Source organism: Dama dama, chromosome 11 (genome assembly GCF_033118175.1).
Source record: "Dama dama isolate Ldn47 chromosome 11, ASM3311817v1, whole genome shotgun sequence".
NCBI classification, from domain to species: Eukaryota; Metazoa; Chordata; class Mammalia; order Artiodactyla; family Cervidae; genus Dama; species Dama dama.
The window spans coordinates 44,707,875-44,727,849 of NC_083691.1; the positions used below are offsets into that span (position 1 = coordinate 44,707,875).

The following is a 19,975-nucleotide window of genomic DNA, read 5'->3' on the forward strand; positions in this document are numbered from 1 at the left end:
TTCAACATTGCTGGGCAGGATACCCGGTCACCCTGAGTAGCACAAAAACTGTTTCCAAGTTCTCCTAAAGCTTGGTTTTCTGGCTTCCTCTCAAATACCCCATCTGTCCACAAGAATAGAACCAGGGAGCCTGAATGGCAACAATCTGAAAGAAGTCCACGAGCTAGTTGTTGGCAGGCTATCAGAAGCTGAGGACTTCACTAAAGCCCTGTTCTCAAACACGGTCAACAACTTTGCAAAGACAAACATTGATCGCTCTCTCTCTCTTTAAATCTTTACATTGAAACATAATATACAGAAAGAAAAGGGCACATCATAAGAAATGATGATATTTTTTAAAGCTGATTAGGAAGAATTTAAGTTCAAAAATCTCAAATGCATCTTTTAATAAATTAGGGCTTTTTAAAAAGTAATAAAATTACTTTAGCACAAAAGCATTTTCTTAATTGCCAAATGTTAAATAATTTCTTTTGATTTACCTTTTTTCCCAAATGGAAGGGCCAGTGATAACAGCTACGATAAAACTCAAGTTGTATATTAGATGGCCAACTTAGTAGTAGGGGCTTCCCTTGTAGCTCAGTTGGTAAAGAATCTACCTACAATGCAGGAGACCTGGGTTCAATTCCTGGGTCAGGAAGATCCCCTGGTGAAGGAAATGGCAACCCACTCCAGTATTCTTGCCTGGAGAATCCCATGGACAGAGGAGCCTGGTAGGCCTCAGTCCATGGGGACACAAGAGTCGGACATGACTTAGCGACTAAACCACCCCCACCAAACTTAGCAGTAAGACTGTTAAACAAAGACTAAGGTTAGCAATTTATACTAACATACTCATACAAAAAACAAGTTATTCCCAGTTCCTCACTTTCTTTCATTTTCTCCATCTTTTCCAACACATCCCAAAGCAACTTATCTACATTAAAACATTTCTTCTAAAAAAAAAAAATTTCTTCTATCTGCTCACTTCTCTCCACTCTGACTGCTAAAATTATCTCCATCTTCCTGGCTAACATTATCTTACCTGGACCACCACTACAGTGCCCGCTAAGTGTTCTCCTGACTATGCTTTTCTCCCTTTTGGCACTGTAATGATTTTTATTGGTTATCCCTGGGCTTGCCAAGTTTTGAAACATGTTACAACAAAATTTAAAAATGAAGGAGATCGTCCTAATTATGGGAAAGAGGTAGAAATGTGGGATAAAGACTGTCAGAAGTCCAGGTAAACCCATGTAAACCCATTTTGAAATAGAGTACTAATTTTGACTACAAAATTTGAAAAGAAAGGAGATTGTCCTAATTATGGGAAAGAGATAGAAATGTGGGATGAAGACTGTCAGAAGTCCAGGTAAACCCATGAAAACCCATTTTGAAACAGAGTACTAATTTTGACTCTGTTCATTCTAGATACCTAACCTTGCTAATAAAATGAAAGAGGAAGTTTTCAGGACTTTTATTTTTACCTTGAAATCCCATTTTACCTAACTACTATCACATAGATATTTGGAAGCAAAAGAGAATAACTTTTAATGTGCAAAAAAACCGATCCAACCTTGGTGATATTTTTTCCTAACCTCTCAGAATCATGGCTTCACTCTTGACTATTATAATCCATCCTTCTCACATGAATTCAGGAATTCTATGAGGACATAAGTCACATTACATCAGCCCCTTGTTTTGCAGCCCTCCAATGGTTTCCTACTATACTTTGAATAAAAATTCAAATTTCCTACCAAGGCCAACTCCCTGCCTTTGCTTTTCCTTCAGCACGTATTTTGTGCTCTCCAATCACCATCCCTTCTTAGAGAAGTCTTCCCTCTCTTAAACAAAAGCAAAAGTCCTTTACTTTGAGGTGGGGTCTGGGAGTCCATAATTTTTTAAAGCTCCTTAAGTGAGTCTGATACGCAGTGAAGCTGAAAATTACTGTAGTAAATGAGTCTTGCTTTTGTTTGAGACAATTTTTCTGCCAATTTATTTCCTGGTACTTGTTACTACCTATGGTTTGAGAAACTGGAAAACCAACATGTAGGAAAAGGTTTTTTTTTTTTTTAGAAAAGGAAAGGAAAAAAAAGTGGTGGGAGGGAGGGAGGTGGAGAGAGAAAAAGGAAGGAAGGAAGAAAGTAAGAAGGAAAGAATGGGCAACCTGTACTAAACCAGTGCCAAAGGTCACACCTATGTGCTAAACAAAAGGGTTATGCTCATAAACTCTAGGGAAGTCATACTATCTGTATCAACTTTTTCATTTTTCTTAGTTCACGACACTCTGAATCAGAGATGAAGTCAGAGAAATCAAATGCAAATGTTACCTCCTTAAAACTACCTTCCTCAACTTCCTGGGTAAAGAGAGCCATTTCCTTTTCTGAGCTTTGATAAGGCTCTTCAGTCTCTGATACACTTTCTTACACTACTTACTACTATTTTTTGTTTTCTGTCAGCTCCTTAAGATAAGAGTTGTCCATATTGTTCACTGATATATCCTCAACACCTACACAGTGCCTGATAGTAAATGCTTAGTAAAATAATGAGTTAAATGATTCATTTATTCATTCAACAACTATTTCCTGAACATCACATGCCAAGTAGCATCCTAGACTTTGAGAATATAGCAATGAATAAAACAGCAATAATCCTCATCCCTTTGCATGCTAATATGGAACACAGACAAGTATAGTAGATACAATAAAATATATAGCATGGTAGATAGTAATAAGTGCCAAGAAGAAAAAATAAAGCAGAAAAGACTAATAGATGATGATTAAATGTAGATCAGTGGTTGTCTCGGAACTGTGCTGGAGAGAGAGAGATGGACTGTACAGGGGAAGAAGGAGACTTTTAAGGGATGAATAACCTGTTCTGTCACTTGACTGCCATGGTGATTTCACAAGTATACATATACACCAGCCAAAATTAATCAAATTGGATACTTCCGATGGATATACTGTATTGTATGGAAATTATATCTCAATAAAGTTTTCAAAAAATAAAACAGAAAGTGAAGACTAAACTTTAGAGAGGTGGTCAGTGAGAGTGCTATTGAGAAGGTAAATTTTTTTTTTTTAATGAACTTAGAAAAATAAATAAATGAAATAAAATTAAAAAGACCTCAGGAAAGTGAAAAGACTAACTCTAGGATACTTGAATGAAGACCAATCAAGAGAGCGAGATCAGCAAATGTGCAGACTCTAAAGAGGGAGCATGCTTACCATGATCCATGAATCAGCAAGGAGGTCACTGGGTCTAGCTACAGTAGACTGAGGAAGGGAGAGAGCTATTAATCTGACTGTGATATGAAGGCCCTACAGAAAGACGAACACATTAACTGACTTGGGCTTTAACAGAGTTACTGTGTTGACACACTGCTCTGTGTAGAGAATTGCCAAAGGCAGATGCAGAGAGTTCAGTTAGGAGGATGTTACTACAATCTAGGAGAGAAGTTATGGTGATCTGAACAGAGTAGAGGGGAACAGTGAAGAGTAATCGAACTAAAGCCAGCAAGACCTGATGATGGACTAGATGTAGGCATGAGAAGAACAGGATAGGAACTAGAAGAATGGAGGTAACACTGACTGAGATGATAAAAAATGAAGGAGGAACAAATAAGAAAGGCAACAGAGGAACTTAGTCTGAGGCATATTCAATTCTTTTATAACCTTTCCATATTTAAATAGAGTTCTCAAGTATGTCATAAGTATATACATGGAATTTAAGGGAGAAATTCAGTTTGGAAATACAAATTTGGGAGTTGTTAGGGTATACGTGGTATTTAAATCCATTAAACAAATAAGACCACCTAGGAAGTGTGTTGCAGATAGGGAAGAAAACAAGACCAAAACTTAAGCTCAAGGACACTTCAACATTGAGAAGTTGGGGAAATAGGAAAGAACCAGCCAGAAAAATATGAAAAGGAAAAAAAAAAAAAAGAACAGACTAGCAATTAGAAGGAAAATTAGGCAACTATGGTGTCTTAGAAGACAAGTGTTTCAAAGAATAGAGAATTCAAGTATGTCAAGTGTTGTTCTTAAGTTTCAAAGGTTATCACTTAAGACCAAAATAAATGCAAAAATATTACATAAATTTTTGAACAAAGGCTTGATTAAGAAAATCAAGTATATTAATAGTAGAGCAGTCTAATCTTTAACACATCAAAATATTAAATGCCACTTATTACTACATAATTCTTACATTAAAATATCCCAAAATGCCTACTTTTTAACTGGTAAATTATCAACTACTTAAAAGTTCTGGTTTTAATTGTTTCAAAACTAGATGATCACTTAAATCCCCCCCCCTCTCACTGGCCACTACCTATTCTCTATTCATTCTAATTGGAAATGCTAACAAAAGTTTTCTAGCATCATTTTTCTTTTGTAAAACACTTCCTTCTGTACAAGATATTTTTGCAAATAGCTAATTCAGAGCTAGCCAGAATTTAAATATTAAGTTTTGGGTCTCCATGTTTGTTTAACAAAAATGAACACAATAAAAATTATAACGGCTTTCAACGAGGACCAAATTTTTTACTCTTATTTTGTGTTGTTATAGACCTTGGGCACTGTCCTCCTACAAATTATATCTTGGAACTGTAAGTTTAGGACTACAACTTTAGAAAATAAATTATTATATATCTTAGAGTTACAAAAAGGGTTGACCTATTTAGAACTAAATAAACCCAATATTTGAAACCTTATATAAAATATAAAATGGAAAAATTCCTTTATTTAAAAAAAGTATTCTAAACTGATTTAAAGCATCCTCAAGCTGTTCATCATTCCGTACTGACAAAGGGTGGTTTGTAGATTAGTTTGACTAATTTCTCTGTAGACTTTCCTTTATTACATTGTTAAAAGTGAAAATCCAACTTTAAAAGTAAGAATTATCAGAAATAGGCCAAGCATTACAACTTGTATAACTAGTAAGATTATCTAAGCTCCCCTCCACAGCTATTGCAACGTGATCTCAAAATGGTGACTGAGTGTTAATTCTCTATATCCCATCCTTACAAATTTCCCCACATACTGATACATATACAAGTAAGTGTATATATACGTGTGTAAAAGAGAAAGGCATGAGAAAGGGAGAATGTGTTTTAAACTTTGCTTCTTCTCCTATGACACAAAGCAAGGAGTTGTGGTGGTTGTGCTCAGGCTTAAGAGGCGACAATAGTATGTAAGAGCACTCAGCATAAAACTGATTATGACTCAGGTTTTAGCAGGTTCTTGCTCCTTACCAGATAAAATTATACAAGGAGATTAGTGTACATTGTTTTAGAAGGAATTGTGCAAATTAAAAATAAGTGATTACTTTCTTTTGAGATTAGATGTTTACCTGTGTTTCAGACAAAATGCTGGCCTTTTAATCCAGAGCCAAATCTGTCTTGATCCAAGAAATGAGAGCATGTTTATCATTGTATGGGCTTCCTGATGGCTCAGACAGTAAAGAATCCGTGTGCAATGCAGGAGACCCAGGTTTGATTCCTGAGTTGGGAAGATCTCTTGGAGAAGGGAATGGCTACCCAATCCAGTATTCTTGTCTGGAGAATTCCATGGACAGAGGAGCCAGGGGGTTACAGTCCCGGGGGTCTGACATGACTGAGCAACTTTCACTTGTATTCACTCACCATTGTATATAATCTCTTGATATCCCATTTCTTATCTAACTGCTTGAAAATGACAGGACTGCACATCTGATGAGATGGGCAGGGAAAAAAAAAAACAGATCAGTAAAGGTAGACTCTACTTCTTCCCTATGTTGGCTGAAAACATAAGTCAAAACTAGAGTGCTTGATACAATAAAACTTCCTCTAGAAAAGGCAACAACATTAGCCATTTTTTAAAAATAACAATAAAGAAACAGAGCTTTATACTTCAGGATCTCTACAGGCAGGGAATCTCTAAATACTTGAGAAAAAACAGTTTAGCAGAAGAAAGAAGAAATAATTTACTACTAAATGGTTTAGCATGGAAGTTGTGGCAAAATGTTTCCTCACAAAATGTCTTACTGGTCTTGAAAAACAAGAAGTTACAAAAGAAAAATTAACATGTCTTTATAAAAAGCCAAAATTGAGGCTTTAAAGAGAGAAATAACTATATATGAGACTCTACTAAGCATATAAATGATCCCCCCACCCCCAAAAATGTTGCTGTTTAAAAAAAGAAAAACATTCTATGAGAAATTCTATTTCAGTTCCAAGAAAGACAAACACAGCAATGGTACTGACGAAGTAAGCAAAACAATGGAACTTTCCTAAATATACATGCCAGTCCTCATTTATGATAAAATATGAAAGGATATCAATTATACAAGTAAAGCACTGATGTTCTTCCCTTTGGACATGAAATGTTTACCTCAAAGTTTTCTGTGTACTTTTATGACTCAACCCATGTTTTATTCCTGCAAAAATTTTATTTCTGTTGAAGAAAAACATTTACTACAAGAAAGGTAATTAGGTCACTAGTGCACAGTCATTTTCTCTAGTTTTGCATACGTCCATAAATATTTACTTCCTTAGTAACCTCTCTATTACTTTGGCTTCCTCATACTCCAAAGGTATTATATATTGTGGTTAATGAGAAAAAAAAAAAAAGAGGTAAAACATGCACTTTGGTTGCCAGTTGTTAAATGTACTTTCTGGACCAAAGAAAGAAGTAATGCAAACAAACTGGGTAGAAGAGAGAAACTTAAGCAGGGAGGGGGAATAAAAAACCAAAAACCTACCACCACCACATCTAGTACCTGAATAAATAGTCCTCAGTCAGTTCAGTCGTTCAGTCATATCCAACTCTTTGCAACTGGAGCAGACCAGGATTCCTTGTCCATCACCAACTCCCAGAGTTTGCTCAAACTCATGTCCATCAAGTCAGTGATGCCATCCAACTATTTCATCCTTTGTCATCCCCTTCTTCTCCTGCCTTCTGTCTTTCCCAGAATCAGGGTCTTTTCCATTGAGTCGTTTTTCACATCAGGTGGCCAAAGTATTGGAGCTTCAGCTTCAACATCAGTCCTTCCAATGAATATTCAGGACTAATTTCCTTTAGGATGGACTGGTTGGATCTCCTTGCTGTCCAAGGAACTCTCAAGAGTCTTCTCCAACACCACAGTTCAGAAGACTCAGTTCTTTGGCACTCAGCTTTCTCTATGGTCCAAATCTCACATCCACACATGACTACTGGAAAAAGCATAGCTTTGACTAGACGGACTTTTGTTGGCAAAGTAATGTCTCTGCTTTTTAATATGCTATCTACGTTTGTCACAGCTTTTCTTCCAAGGAGCAAACGTCTTTTAATTTCACGGCTGAAGTCGCCATCTGCAGTGATTTTGGAGCCCAAGAAAATAAAGTCTCTCACTATTTCCATGGTTTCCCCATCCATTTGCTATGAAGTGATGGGACCAGAGGCCATGATCTTAGTTTTCTGAACGTTGAGTTTTAAGTCAGCTTTTTCACTCTTGTCTTTTACCCTCATCAAGAGGCTCTTTTGCTCCTCTTCACTTTCTGCCATAAGGGTGGTGTCATCTGCATATCTGAGGTTATTGATATTTCTCCTGGCAATCTTGATTCTAGCTTGTGCTCTATCCAGCCCAGCGTTTCTCATGATGTACTCTGCATATAAGTTAAATAAGCAGGATGACAGTATACAGCCTTGACGTACTCCTTTTCCTATTTGGAAGCAGTCTGTTGGTGCATGTCCAGTTCTAACTGTTGCTTCCTGACCTGCATATTAAATCGGAGTATTTTGCTACCTTTAACACAGTGGTTCTCAGCCCTGGGTGAATACTGAAATCACCAGTTTTAGTTGGCTATTTTTTGTTTGTTTGTATTTTGGCCACACTACGGGGCATGCAGGATTTTAGTTTTCCGACCAAGGATCAAACCTGTAACCCCTGCAGCGGAGTCATAACCACTGGATGGCCTGGAAAGTCCCTGACCTTTTTTTGAAATCAACAATTTTAAAGAACACTGATGCCCAGGTCCCATCCCCACAGATTCTTTTTTCTTTTTAGAAAATTTATTATATTTTTGGCTGTGCTGGGTCTTCATTGCTGTGCGGACTTTTCTCTAGTTGAGACTAGCGAGGCTACTATCTAGTTGCAGTATATGGGCTTCTCAAAGTAGTGGCTTCTCTTGTTTTGGAGCATGGGTTCTAGGCATGCAGGCTTCAGCAGCTATGGCATGTGGGCTCAGCAGTTGAGGCTCCTGGGCTCTAGAGCACAGGCTCAGTAGTTGTGACCCATGGGCTTAGGTGATCCATGGCATGTGTGATCTTCCTAGATCAGGGATCGAACCTATGTCTTCTGCATTGGCATGCAGATTCTTTATTACTGAGCCACCAGTGAAGCCTTCCACAGATTCTTATTTAATTAGAGCATGAGAACTGTTAAAGATCCAAAACTCATTCTTATATGCAGCGTTGACCAAGAACCACTGATTTAAAATGACACAAAATGAACACAGTGATTTAGCTGATTAAGATATATGAACAGACACACAGACACTAGAGTTCAGAAAACTTGATCGTTCTTCTTAGAAGCAACCTCTTAATACCTTAGCATCATTAATTCTCTAACTCATCCAATGACAGTACTGTGAAAATAACTTTGCCTTTGTTGCCTATGTATGTTCTAAAAATTGGTAACTTGACTTAGTAAAGTATGTCATAAATAACATTCATCTAGAAGCTGACAGAAGTACTAACCAAAGGTCCAGGTCTCACAAAAACATTTCTGGTAGGATCTGGGTTGTATATTTTACCGCCAGTCTACGTTCTATTACAGTTTACTTTTTTCTTTACACCTTTTCTTAAGAATATATTTGCAGTCAAAGAATCTTTGTGGGTTTAAGTACATTTCCAATCATTTGCATAGTGATCATTTTCTTTACAACTTTGAAGTATAAATAATGTACAATAAACTGCATATCTAAAGTATGCAATTTCATAAGTTTGATATAAATATATATCCATAAAATTGTTGCCACAATGAACATAAACATTTCTATCACACTTAAAAATTTTCATGCACCCCTCTGTAATCTAACTTAATCCCTCTCTCTACTCTTATGCCTAGGCAGCTGCTTCCTGTCACTATAGGTTACTTTGCATTTTCTAGGATTTTATATGAGAAGAATCATACATTATGCTAAAAAAACTTTTCATCTGGCTTATTTCACTCAGCAAATGATTTTGAGATTCAACCGTTTTGTGGTGTATATCAAAAGTTCTTTCCCTCTTATTGCTCAGTAATATTCCTATCAATGCTCTTGATTACCACATTGTATACCTAACATATTTTCTTGGCACAGACTATTGTGAGAATCTAAAAAAAGCTCCTCAATGTGGGCATCAATGATTTTTGGAAAAACTAGGTCTGGTGATCCCCATTTTAGTTCTCACTTTACCATTTAGCAGGTGGGTCTGAAGCAAGTCACTTATCTGCCTCATATACCTTCTCTAGAAAATGGGCTTATATGTCACCTCACCTATGTAATTTACCTTAGACAAGTCCTTAAAGACTCTCTGACTTCTAGGACCTATTGATTCTACTGAAATAGGTAAACCTTCTAGAAAAACAGCAATGCTCATTTGTTTACATACTGCCTGTGGCTGCTTCTGAGCCGCAGCAAGAAACTACACACTTGCAAGAGAAATTATATAACTGTCAACCCTAAAATATCTGTCCTTTTAAAAAAAAAGCTTACCAACTTATTCTAAGTAATCATGAAATGTTCCTAAAGCTAGCTTAAAAAATCTGTAGTGATGTTTAGAATTATTGATTGACAAAAAACCACTTCACTATTTTTAAAAAAGTTTTTTTTATTACTTTAGCTAACAAAATGAAAGGAAAATCATAGGAACTCAAAAATAGATTTTTTAAATCCCTGTGTCAATACCCAATAAGTTTAGATGGCATATAAAATCAAAAGGTACATTATAAACCCTAGTTCAAGAAATACTAGGAAAATATCAAGTTAAAGGAATACTATAATAGTTTTCTTCCCAGGTGGCACTTAGTGGTAAAGAACCTGCCTGCCAATCAGAAGAGGTTAAGAGATGCAGGTTCGATCCCAGGGTTGGGAAGATCCCCTGGAAGAGGGCATGGCTACCCACTCCAGTATTCTTGCCTGTAGAATCCCATGGACAGAGGAGCCTGGCGGGCTACCAGGATGGCAAAGAATCGGACACAACTGAAGTGACTTATTAGCACAGCATATGGTTTTCTAGGAAAGTCAAAGCAGATACGTATGTTTCCATCTTCTTGCCCAAAGAACAAATACTTGAAGACAAAATGAAATAATCACTACTGCCAGAATAAAAAATGAATAGCCTATACAAATGGCTGGTGAAACTGAAATATCCAAGAATACTTTCTGCACCTTTTTAAATGTCTGATTTTTGGTTTAGGAATAATTGGAGTGGTTAAGAAAACGGACTTTAGGATCAGAGAAACCAAAGTCATAAAGGCTTAGAAAATAATGGAATAAAAGGACCTCAAAATAAATTTTGCAAAAGTACAATTTTTAAAAAGGGATTATCTTTTAAATTAAAATTAAAAAGTCATTAGGGAACTACAAATACTGAACAATCCTAAGAAACTCAATAAGGGAATATGTGAGGAAACCTGCCAGCTAAAAAAATGTTCTCCTTATTGGAAGAAAAGAAATAAATTTCTATTATAGCATGTAACAGAACCACTTATTTGATTATTTATCTGGAAATAAATCTAATTAGCTAATTCAGTGGTCTGGGTTTCCTCTTCTTAATTACAAGTTGCTTCTTTTTTTTCCCCCCAAAAGACATATACCAGGTCATTAAAAGTCTGCTCTGGCAGTCACCTGACTGCCAGTTCAAACTGACTTCAAGAAAAACCATGTGGATGTCTGCCATGATGACACTGGAAAATGAAAGGAGGCAGTGAGTGAGTGAGCGAGCGAGTGAGCGAGAGCCGCTCAGTCGTGTTCCACTCTGCAATTCCATGGACTGGAGCCCACCAGGCTCCTCTGTCCATGGGATTCTCCAGGCAAGAATACTGGAGTGGGTTGCCATTTCCTTCTCCATCGCAAGGAAAGCAGTACTGTTTTGTAAATAATCAGTATCAATTAAAAATTATTTGTAGGCTCAGGGACAGAAATAGTATATACTCAGGGTCTTTAGGACAATATTGTAATTAAAATACATGGCCTCTTATATCTGAATGCCTATAATGATGAGTTTTGTGAGTCAGTTTTGTTCTGTGTTGTTTAATCTTAATTTCTGGTCTTTATTTAGCATCTTTATCATTGCTTTGGAGATTCTGAATGCTGAGATCTAACCAAAAGGGAGCAGTGGCCAACTTCTGTGCAGTCACCTTATTGATCCATTTTGTTCCTGAGATAGCTATACTAGAGGCTGATGGCTTTCAGACTCAATTCACAATGGAGAATACCTATATTTTCAGATGATTTCTATCTCTGAAAAAGGATTCTAAAAAGCAGAATCTTTTCCTATTATTATCTCTGCAAACAAAGACCATTAAATAAATTGTTCTGAATGTATGACTAACATGTAATAGAAAATACAGTTTACAAAGGGAAATTGACCGAAGCTTGAACTCACCTGCCCACTTTTCCCTATTTCCAGCTCCATGATGGCAACAGGAGTATGTATTTGAGCTGAATGTCTTGACTGCGATTTGCCATCAACTCTCCAGCTCAAGCCCCGAAGCCCACTGTCCCAGCGGCTCTGGTTCATTAGGCTCTCTCGGATTTTTGTCTTATGGCTCTTCCAGAACTTGGAAATGACAGCAGCTTGCTCAGGTGTGATCCCTCCTTGCTTTTTGGTTTGAGCAGTCAAGAATGCCTCCAGCTGGTGGAAATCCATGTCTGCAGACGCAATAGACTAAAGAGAGAAAAAGGAATAAATTTGAATTTGGTAGATAACTAGAAAAAGATAGTTTCTTAACTACAGATCACACTTTTAAATGATTCTTAATCACTGAATAAGCTTTCAAAAAGGATCTTCAAGGCCTTCCCTGGTGGTCCAGTGGTTGAGAGTCCACCTGCTAAAGCAGGGAACACAGATTCAATCCCTGATTTGGAAGGATCCCACATGCTATGGAGCAACTAAGCCTGCTGTAGCACAACAAATGAGCCAGCACTCCAGAGTCTGCGAGCCGTAACTACTGGAACCATGCCCCACAACTACTCAAGCCCACAGGCCCTAGAGTCCATGTTCCACAAGAAGAGAAGCCATCACGATGAGAAGTCCGTGCACCCCAACTAGAGAGTAGTCCATGCTTGATGCAACTAGACAAAGCCCATGCACAGCAATGAAGACCTAGCACAGCCAAATAAATAAATCTTTTAAAAATGAGTTATCAAAAAACAGTAATGAGAATAAGCTCTTCATAAGTACAAAAATAATCCCTTTGAAAATACTGAATATAGGAAAAGTTACTGTTAAAAATTTCACATTGGGAATTCCCTGGTGGTCCAGTAGACAGGACTCCATGCTCTTTATGCTGAGGACCCAAGTTCAATCCCTGGTTGGAGAACAAAGATCTCAGAAGCCATAAGGCATGGCCAAAAGAAAAAAAAAATCCATGTCACTCAAATTCTTTATTAATAACTATATAAATATCCAGTTCCATGATGAGAAAATAATAATAAATAAAAATATAAAAATAAAATAATATAATGACAGTAAAATGAATTAGTGCTCTGATGAAATCTTACATAATTTCACAGTGCCTTATAGCCAGGCTTGGTTTGATATACTATAAATGTGTGATGTCTTGTCCATAAGAAGTACTAAATAAATTTTGTTAAATTAATGTATCATTTTAGATTTGTAGCCTATCTTCAACCAAATAGTTAATATTCAATAATACTATTCTAAAACTGTATACTACATTATGCTTTTCCATAAATTTTCAAACCTTAACTGCCACTGCTATTCTGAGAGGAATAAGCAGCTAAACTGAAGTTGGGAATTATCAAAGGGCTCAGGCAATGGAGCCTTGGATAGGACAGTGATATTTAATACTTCATCTCAGAACAAGCTTTCCCCTGCCTGACCAAGAGTTCCAAACCAAAATACAATACCTCCTTTCTCTGGGCACAATGACTGACCCAAATTAATCTCCCAATTTAGAGTAGGAGGAGAAATGGTCTTGCCTCTTGAGTGTGATGGTACCAGAAGAATATGAGGCTAGATGGTTGCAAATAGTCATCTTTGATTTTCTGGCAAAATATCTGATTGCAAAAAAAAGATGAAAATGGATTCTAATGGAGTGATATTCCTATTCTGTAACCCCCAAGGCCCTGGTTCCTGCAGACCACTCTTCAACTTCTTGTTATCTCAGCATCTTTTCCACCTGTAGACACCAAAAAATTCCATTTACTATTCAAAATAGTTTAAGCTGTATTGCTATCATTTGGAAATAAGAGTTCTACCTAAACTTAAGCATTAGACATGAGAACAGAGGAATGTAAAGGTAGGGAGTGTACACATAGAATATAGGTAAAATGGGTGGAACAGAGGCTGAAAGACAAACATGTTGTCTTTCATTCCTCTATGAATATAAAAATTGTACAATAAATGTTAGAACATACATTAAAGGCATTTCTCATTACAATTCTACATACATTTACTGAATATCTGCCTATTTATCAGGTACAAGGATCCAAATTTTCTGGCTATGTGACTCAACAGAAACATTAACTTGTATAATATACTATAATTAAATAAAATTATTTCCACTGGCACTTTGCTTCACAATATCACAGCACAACACAGGTGATGTGCATCATTCTTTTCCTCAAAGTATATCAAGAAATCTACTCTGATTTAACTTCACTTCTAACATAAGGTATTTTGATTGGATTCCAATCAATAATACCTTGAACTGGAATTGATTTACCTAAAAAAATGTGTTACCATCTCTATAACAATTTTTTTTTCTTAGCCCAAACAGTGTCTCCTGCAGGATGTAGTTTGCCAACCCCTGCTCAAGTTCACTTCAGTTCAGTTCAGTCGCTCAATTGTGTCCAACTCTTTGCAACCCCATGAACCGCAGCATGCCAGGCCTCCCTGTCCATCACCAACTCCCAGAGTCCACCCAAACCCATGTCCATTGAGTCGGTGACGCCATCCAACCATCTCATCCTCTGTCATCCCCTCTCCTCCTGCCCTCAATCTCTCCCAGCATCAGGGTCTTTTCAAATGAGTCAGCTCTTCACATCAGGTGGCCAAAATACCGGAGTTTCAGCTTCAACCTCAATCCTTCCAATGAACACCCAGGACTGATCTCCTTTAGGATGGACTGGCTGGATCTCCTTGCAGTCCAAGGGACTCTCAAGAGTCTTCTCCAACACCACAGTTCAAAAGCATCAATTCCTCGGCGCTCAGCTTTCTTAATAGTCCAACTCTCACATCCATACACGAGTACTGGAAAAACCATAGCATTGACTAGACAGACCTTTGTTGGTAAAGTCATGTCTCTGCTTTTTCATATGCTGTCTAGGTTGGTGCTTTTCTTACAAGGAGCAAGTGTCTTTTAATTTCATGGCTGCAGTCACCATCTGCAGTGATTTTTGGAGCCCCCCAAAATAAAGTCTGTCACTGTTTCCATTCTTTCTCCATCTATTTGCCATGAAGTGATGGGACCGGATGCCATGATCATAGTTTTCTGAATGTTGAGTTTTAAGCCAATTTTTCACTCTCCTCTTTCACTTTCATCAAGAGACTTTAGTTCTTCTTCACTTTCTGTCATAAGGGTGGTGTCACCTGTGTATCTGAGGTTATTGGTATTTTTTCCAGCAATCTTGATTCCAGCTTATGCTTCATCTATCCCAGCACTTCACATGATGTACTCTGCATATAAGTTAAATAAGCAGGGTGACAATATACAGCCTTGACGAACTCCTTTCCTATTTGGAACCAGTCTGTTGTTCCAAGTCCAGTTATCCCTTTTGCTTCTTGACCTGCATACAGATTTCTCAGAAAGCAGGTCATGTGGTCTGGTATTCCCATCTTTTTCAGAATTTTCCACAGTTTATTGTGATCCACACAGTCAAAGGCTTTGGTGTAGTCAATAAAGCAGAAATAGATGTTTTTCTGGAATTCTCTTGCTTTTTTGATGATCCAGCGGATGCAGGCAACTTGATCTCTGGTTCCTCTGCTGTTTCTAAATCCAGCCTGAACATCTGGAAGTTCATGGTTCAGGTACTGTTGAAACCTAGCCTGGAGAATTTTGAGCATTACTTTGCTAGCGTGTGAGATGAGTGCAATTGTACAGTAGTTTGAACACTCTTTGGTATTACCCTTCTTTGGGATTGGAATGAAACTGACCTTTTCCAGTCCTGTGGCCACTGTAGTTTGTATTATTTATCAAAATTTAAGATGTACATATTCTAGAACTCAACAAATCTTCTGCAATGGAAAAACCTTCAAGTAAGTCTTATGTCTGTGCACTGGGAATCCCATACAGGAATGGCTATTTCAACAATGTTGGTAATAGTAATAAATTAGAATCAACCAAACGTCCAGGACAACAACAACAAAAATGGTCAGTGACAATCAAACAATGGACTAATACACAGTAAATGAATTAGAATTATATTTATCAATACAAATAAAGTGCAAACACACAATGCTGAACAACAATAACAAAAAAGGCAACCGCACACAAATATATAAAGTTAGGATACTATTTATATAAAATTTTGTCAGATGAAAAATACTATAAATTTAAAACATATATATAGTAAAAATGTAATACTATGAATGAGGTTGATAATCAACACCTAATGCAGGCCAGAGGTTACTTCAGAGGGTAAGGAGAATGCAATCTGAAAGGCCTATATGAAGCTCTAGTAGTATCTACAATTTTTTTAATGTTTTTAAGAAAAGCTTAACACAGATATACAGAAAAGCTGTGAAAATAGTACAGAGTTAGCACCACATACTCAATTTCCTTGGCTATGAACACCTTACACCTTACTTGTGACAATTAGTGAATCAATACTGATACATTATTATTAACCACAGTCTATACTTTATTCATATTTCCTTAGTTTTTACCTGGTGTGCTTTTTATGTTCCAGGATCCCATTCAAGTTACATTACATTTAGTCATCATTTCTCCTTAAGTTTCCCTTGCCTATGATAGTTTTTCAAACTTTCCTTGTATTTGGTAACCTTGACAATTTTGAGGAGTACTGGTCAGGTACTGTGTAGAATATTCCTCAGTGTGGATTTGCCTCATGGTTAGACTGGGTTATAGGATTTGGGAGAAAAACTAGAGGTAAATTGTCATTTTCATCATACCATATCAAGAATACACGGTAGCAAAAGGGCTTATCACTGTTCATGAAGGCTAGCAGAGTCTTTGTCAGGTTTCTCCACTGTAAAATTACTATTTTCTCTCCCTTTTCTATAATCTACTGTTTGGTAGGAAGTCACCATGAGCAGCTCACACATAAGGAATAGGAAGTTCTGCTCCAGCTTCTTGGAGGCAAAGTATCTACACAAATTATTTGAAATTCTTCTGTACAGGTCAATAATGTCAAAATAGACAAAAAAGAATAATAAAAGACCAGAGCAGAAATAAATGAAATAGAGACTAAAAAAAAACAAAAACAAAAAGATCAATGAAACTAAGAGCTGATTCTTTGAAAAAATACACCAAATTGATAAACCTTAGCCAGGCTCATCAGGAAAAAAAACAGAGGCCTAAATAAATAAAATGAGAATGGAAAAAGGAGAATTTACAACTTTATTTACATTTATATTTACACAGAAATATAAATGGTCATAAGAGATTACTACAAACAAGTATATGCCAATTAAATGGACAACTGAGAAGAAATGGATAAATTCCTAGAAATGTAGAATCTCCCAAGACTGAACTGGGGGTGGGGTGGGGGTGGAATATATATATATATACACATATACACACACATATACACACACACACACACACAGACTAATTACCAGTAGTGAAACTGAATTAGTAACTGAAAAAACAAACAAAAAAACCCAATAAACAAGTCTAGGACCATAAGGCTTCAAATGTGAACTCTACTAAACATTTAAAGAAGTGTTAATGTCTATACTCAAACTATTCCAACAAAAATTGAAGGGAAAGAAATGCCTTTAAACTCATTCTTTGAGGCCAGCATCATCTGACACAAAACCAGACAAAGGCACTACAAAAAAAAAAGGAAAACTTCAGGCCTATATCACTGATAAATGTAGATGCAAAAATTCTCAACAAATATTAGTAAACCAAATTCAACAATACATTAAAAGGATCATACACCATGATCAAGTGGGATTTATTCCAGGGATGCAAGGATGGTTCAAATCCAAAAATCAGGAGACATACCACATTAACAAATTGAAGAATAAAAATCCTATGGTCATCTCAAGAGATGCAGAAAAAGCTTTTGACAAAATTAAACATACATTGAGGATAACAACTCTCAACAAAGTGGGTACAGAGGAACATACCTCAACATAATAAAGGTCATATGGGACAAACCTACAGCCAACATCATACTCAGTGGTGAAAACCGGAAAGCCTTTCCTCTAAGATCAGGGACAAAATAAGGATGCCCACTCTCGCCACTGTTATTTAACAGAGAGTTGGAAGTTCCAGCCACAGAAGTTGAACAAGAAAAAATAAATAATAAAAGGAATCCAAATCGAAAGAGAAGTAAAACTGTCTCTTCACAGATGATGATACTATATATAGAAAATCCTAAAGATGCCACCAAAAAACTATTAGAACTCATAAATGAACCCAGTGAAGTTGCAGGATACAAAATTAGCATACAGAAATCTGTTGCATTTCTATACACTAACAGAATTATCAGAAGAGAAATTTTAAAATGTGTGTGTGTGTGCTCAGTCACTCAGTTGTGTCCAACTCTTTGCAACCCCATGGACTGTGCTCAGCAGGCTAGGCTCCTCTGTCCATGGAACTTTCCATGCCAGAATACTCGTGGTGGTTGAGTCGCTAAACAGTATCCAAGTCTTGTAACCCCATGGACTGCAGCCTGCCAGGTGCTCTGTCCATGGTATTCTCCAGGCAAGAACACTGGAGTGGGTTGCCATTTCCTTGTCCAAAAATACTGGAGTGCATTGTAAATACCATTTATAAAAGAATAAGATACTAGGTTCTTTTATAAATACCATTTATAAAAGAATAACTCTAAGACCCTAACGAAAGAAACAAAAGATGACATAGACAAAAAGAAATACTGTGTTTACAAACTGGAACAATTAATTTTGTTAATATGACCATATTACCCAAGGCATTTACAGATGCAATGTAATCACTATCAATATACCAAGAGCATTTTTCACAGAATCAGAACAAGTAATTCCAAAAGGCCACCTACTGAATGGGAGGAGATGTTTTCAAACAATATATCTGATAAGCAGTTAATATCCAAAGAATTCATACAACTCAATAGAGAAAAAAAAAAAAGTTTAAATGGGCAGAAGACTTGAATAGACATTTCCCCAAAGAAGACATACAGATGATGAACAGACACAGGACACCAGGCATCACTAATCAAGTAAACGCAAATCAAAATCACAGTAAGACATCAACTCAGAACTGTCTGAATGGCTATCATCAAAAGACAACAAATAAATGCTGGCAAGGAAGTGGAGAAAAGGGAACCGACATGCACTGTTGGGAATATAAATGGGCAGCTGCTCTGGAAAACAGTATGGAGGCTTCTCAAAAAATCAAAACTAGAATTACCATATAAGAAACATTAATATCTCTAATTTTACTCTGGATGAAAAGAGGAAAGCAAAACCTGCTAGTCTAATATAATAAATACAAATTAATGTGGAAAATCTTGCTTCTTACTACCAAGAAGAAGAATATTGGGGACATAAATTCAATAACCCAAAAGTACTATTTCTTAAGTGTATCAAATATAAGTGATGAATCAATGCAGCGTAATAGCTTGTAGCTCTTTGTAATGAACTAGATAAAATACTGTCAAAGATAAATAATAAACTTCAAGGATAACTATCTTATTCACTTAAATATAAATGACCTTGAATTTAGGTAATCCTATTTTTCCAAGAAAGAAACAAAGTTTAATTGAAGAAATATTCTTTATCATGGTCAGTACTGCTAGCAACTTATATAAATAATTTTAAAAAAACAAGCAGAAAATTCTCACCCACAAATAATATACTTAGCATCAATCTAATCCTACTGGGAAATAACTATCTTTTTCTAGTTATATTGTGTGTAGGGTTTTTTTAACATGGTAAGGAAAAAAATATTGCTGGAATGTGCCAAGGCAATTGTTTGAATAAATAGCTACTTCTTTAGTGACTATGTTATATCCAAGAAGAAAGAATGATTAGGAATTAAGCAAGATAATGCACAAGATATAAATATTTGCTTCTCTAACCACTTAATGGGAACAGTAATTAAGAACTTCAGAAAGTTATGCACTACCCTAATTTCCATGAAGTAAGTGAACTGGAACACATCAAAGGGATTTAAATTCATCATCATTTCTAAGGAAAACAGACTTAGAAGCACAGAAAGCTAACCAAGAACTAACAATAGTTCAAACCCCATAGAAATTACTCATGGTAACCAAACACAAACCTTTACTTGTCAACATTTCTGTCAAGGTTCCAAAAACTTTGCTAGGCAAAACGTGCAGACATTTGTTTAGTTAAGCCTATAAACTACAGAATGCTACCAGTTGTCAATACAAAGAACTTAAGACCTCAGGAAAGCAAAAGCAATTTGCCTCTAGTGACTATTAATATTAGCTTGTTAGTAAAGGGTATAAAGAAAATGTTTTTTCTCCTGATTTATTTCATAAGAATATTTCCTGTCAAAAACATACTTAGGGACTTCCCTGGCAGTCCAGTGGTTAAGAATCTACCTTCAAATGCATGGGACCCCCAGGTTCAATCCTTGGTTTGGGGAACTAAGATCCCACATGTCTTGGGGCAAC

General features: G+C 36.5%; 1 protein-coding gene across 1 annotated transcript in view; it reads right to left on the minus strand.

Annotated features, from left to right (window-relative positions):
• The window catches only part of COMMD1 (copper metabolism domain containing 1), a 181,312-nt gene that overhangs the window by 89,288 nt on the left and 72,049 nt on the right, over positions 1 to 19,975 (minus strand). The window contains exon 2 of the mRNA XM_061155217.1: positions 11,583 to 11,864. Within this exon, the coding sequence (XP_061011200.1) occupies positions 11,583 to 11,864 (282 nt within the window). The remainder of the gene's footprint in view (positions 1 to 11,582; positions 11,865 to 19,975) is intronic.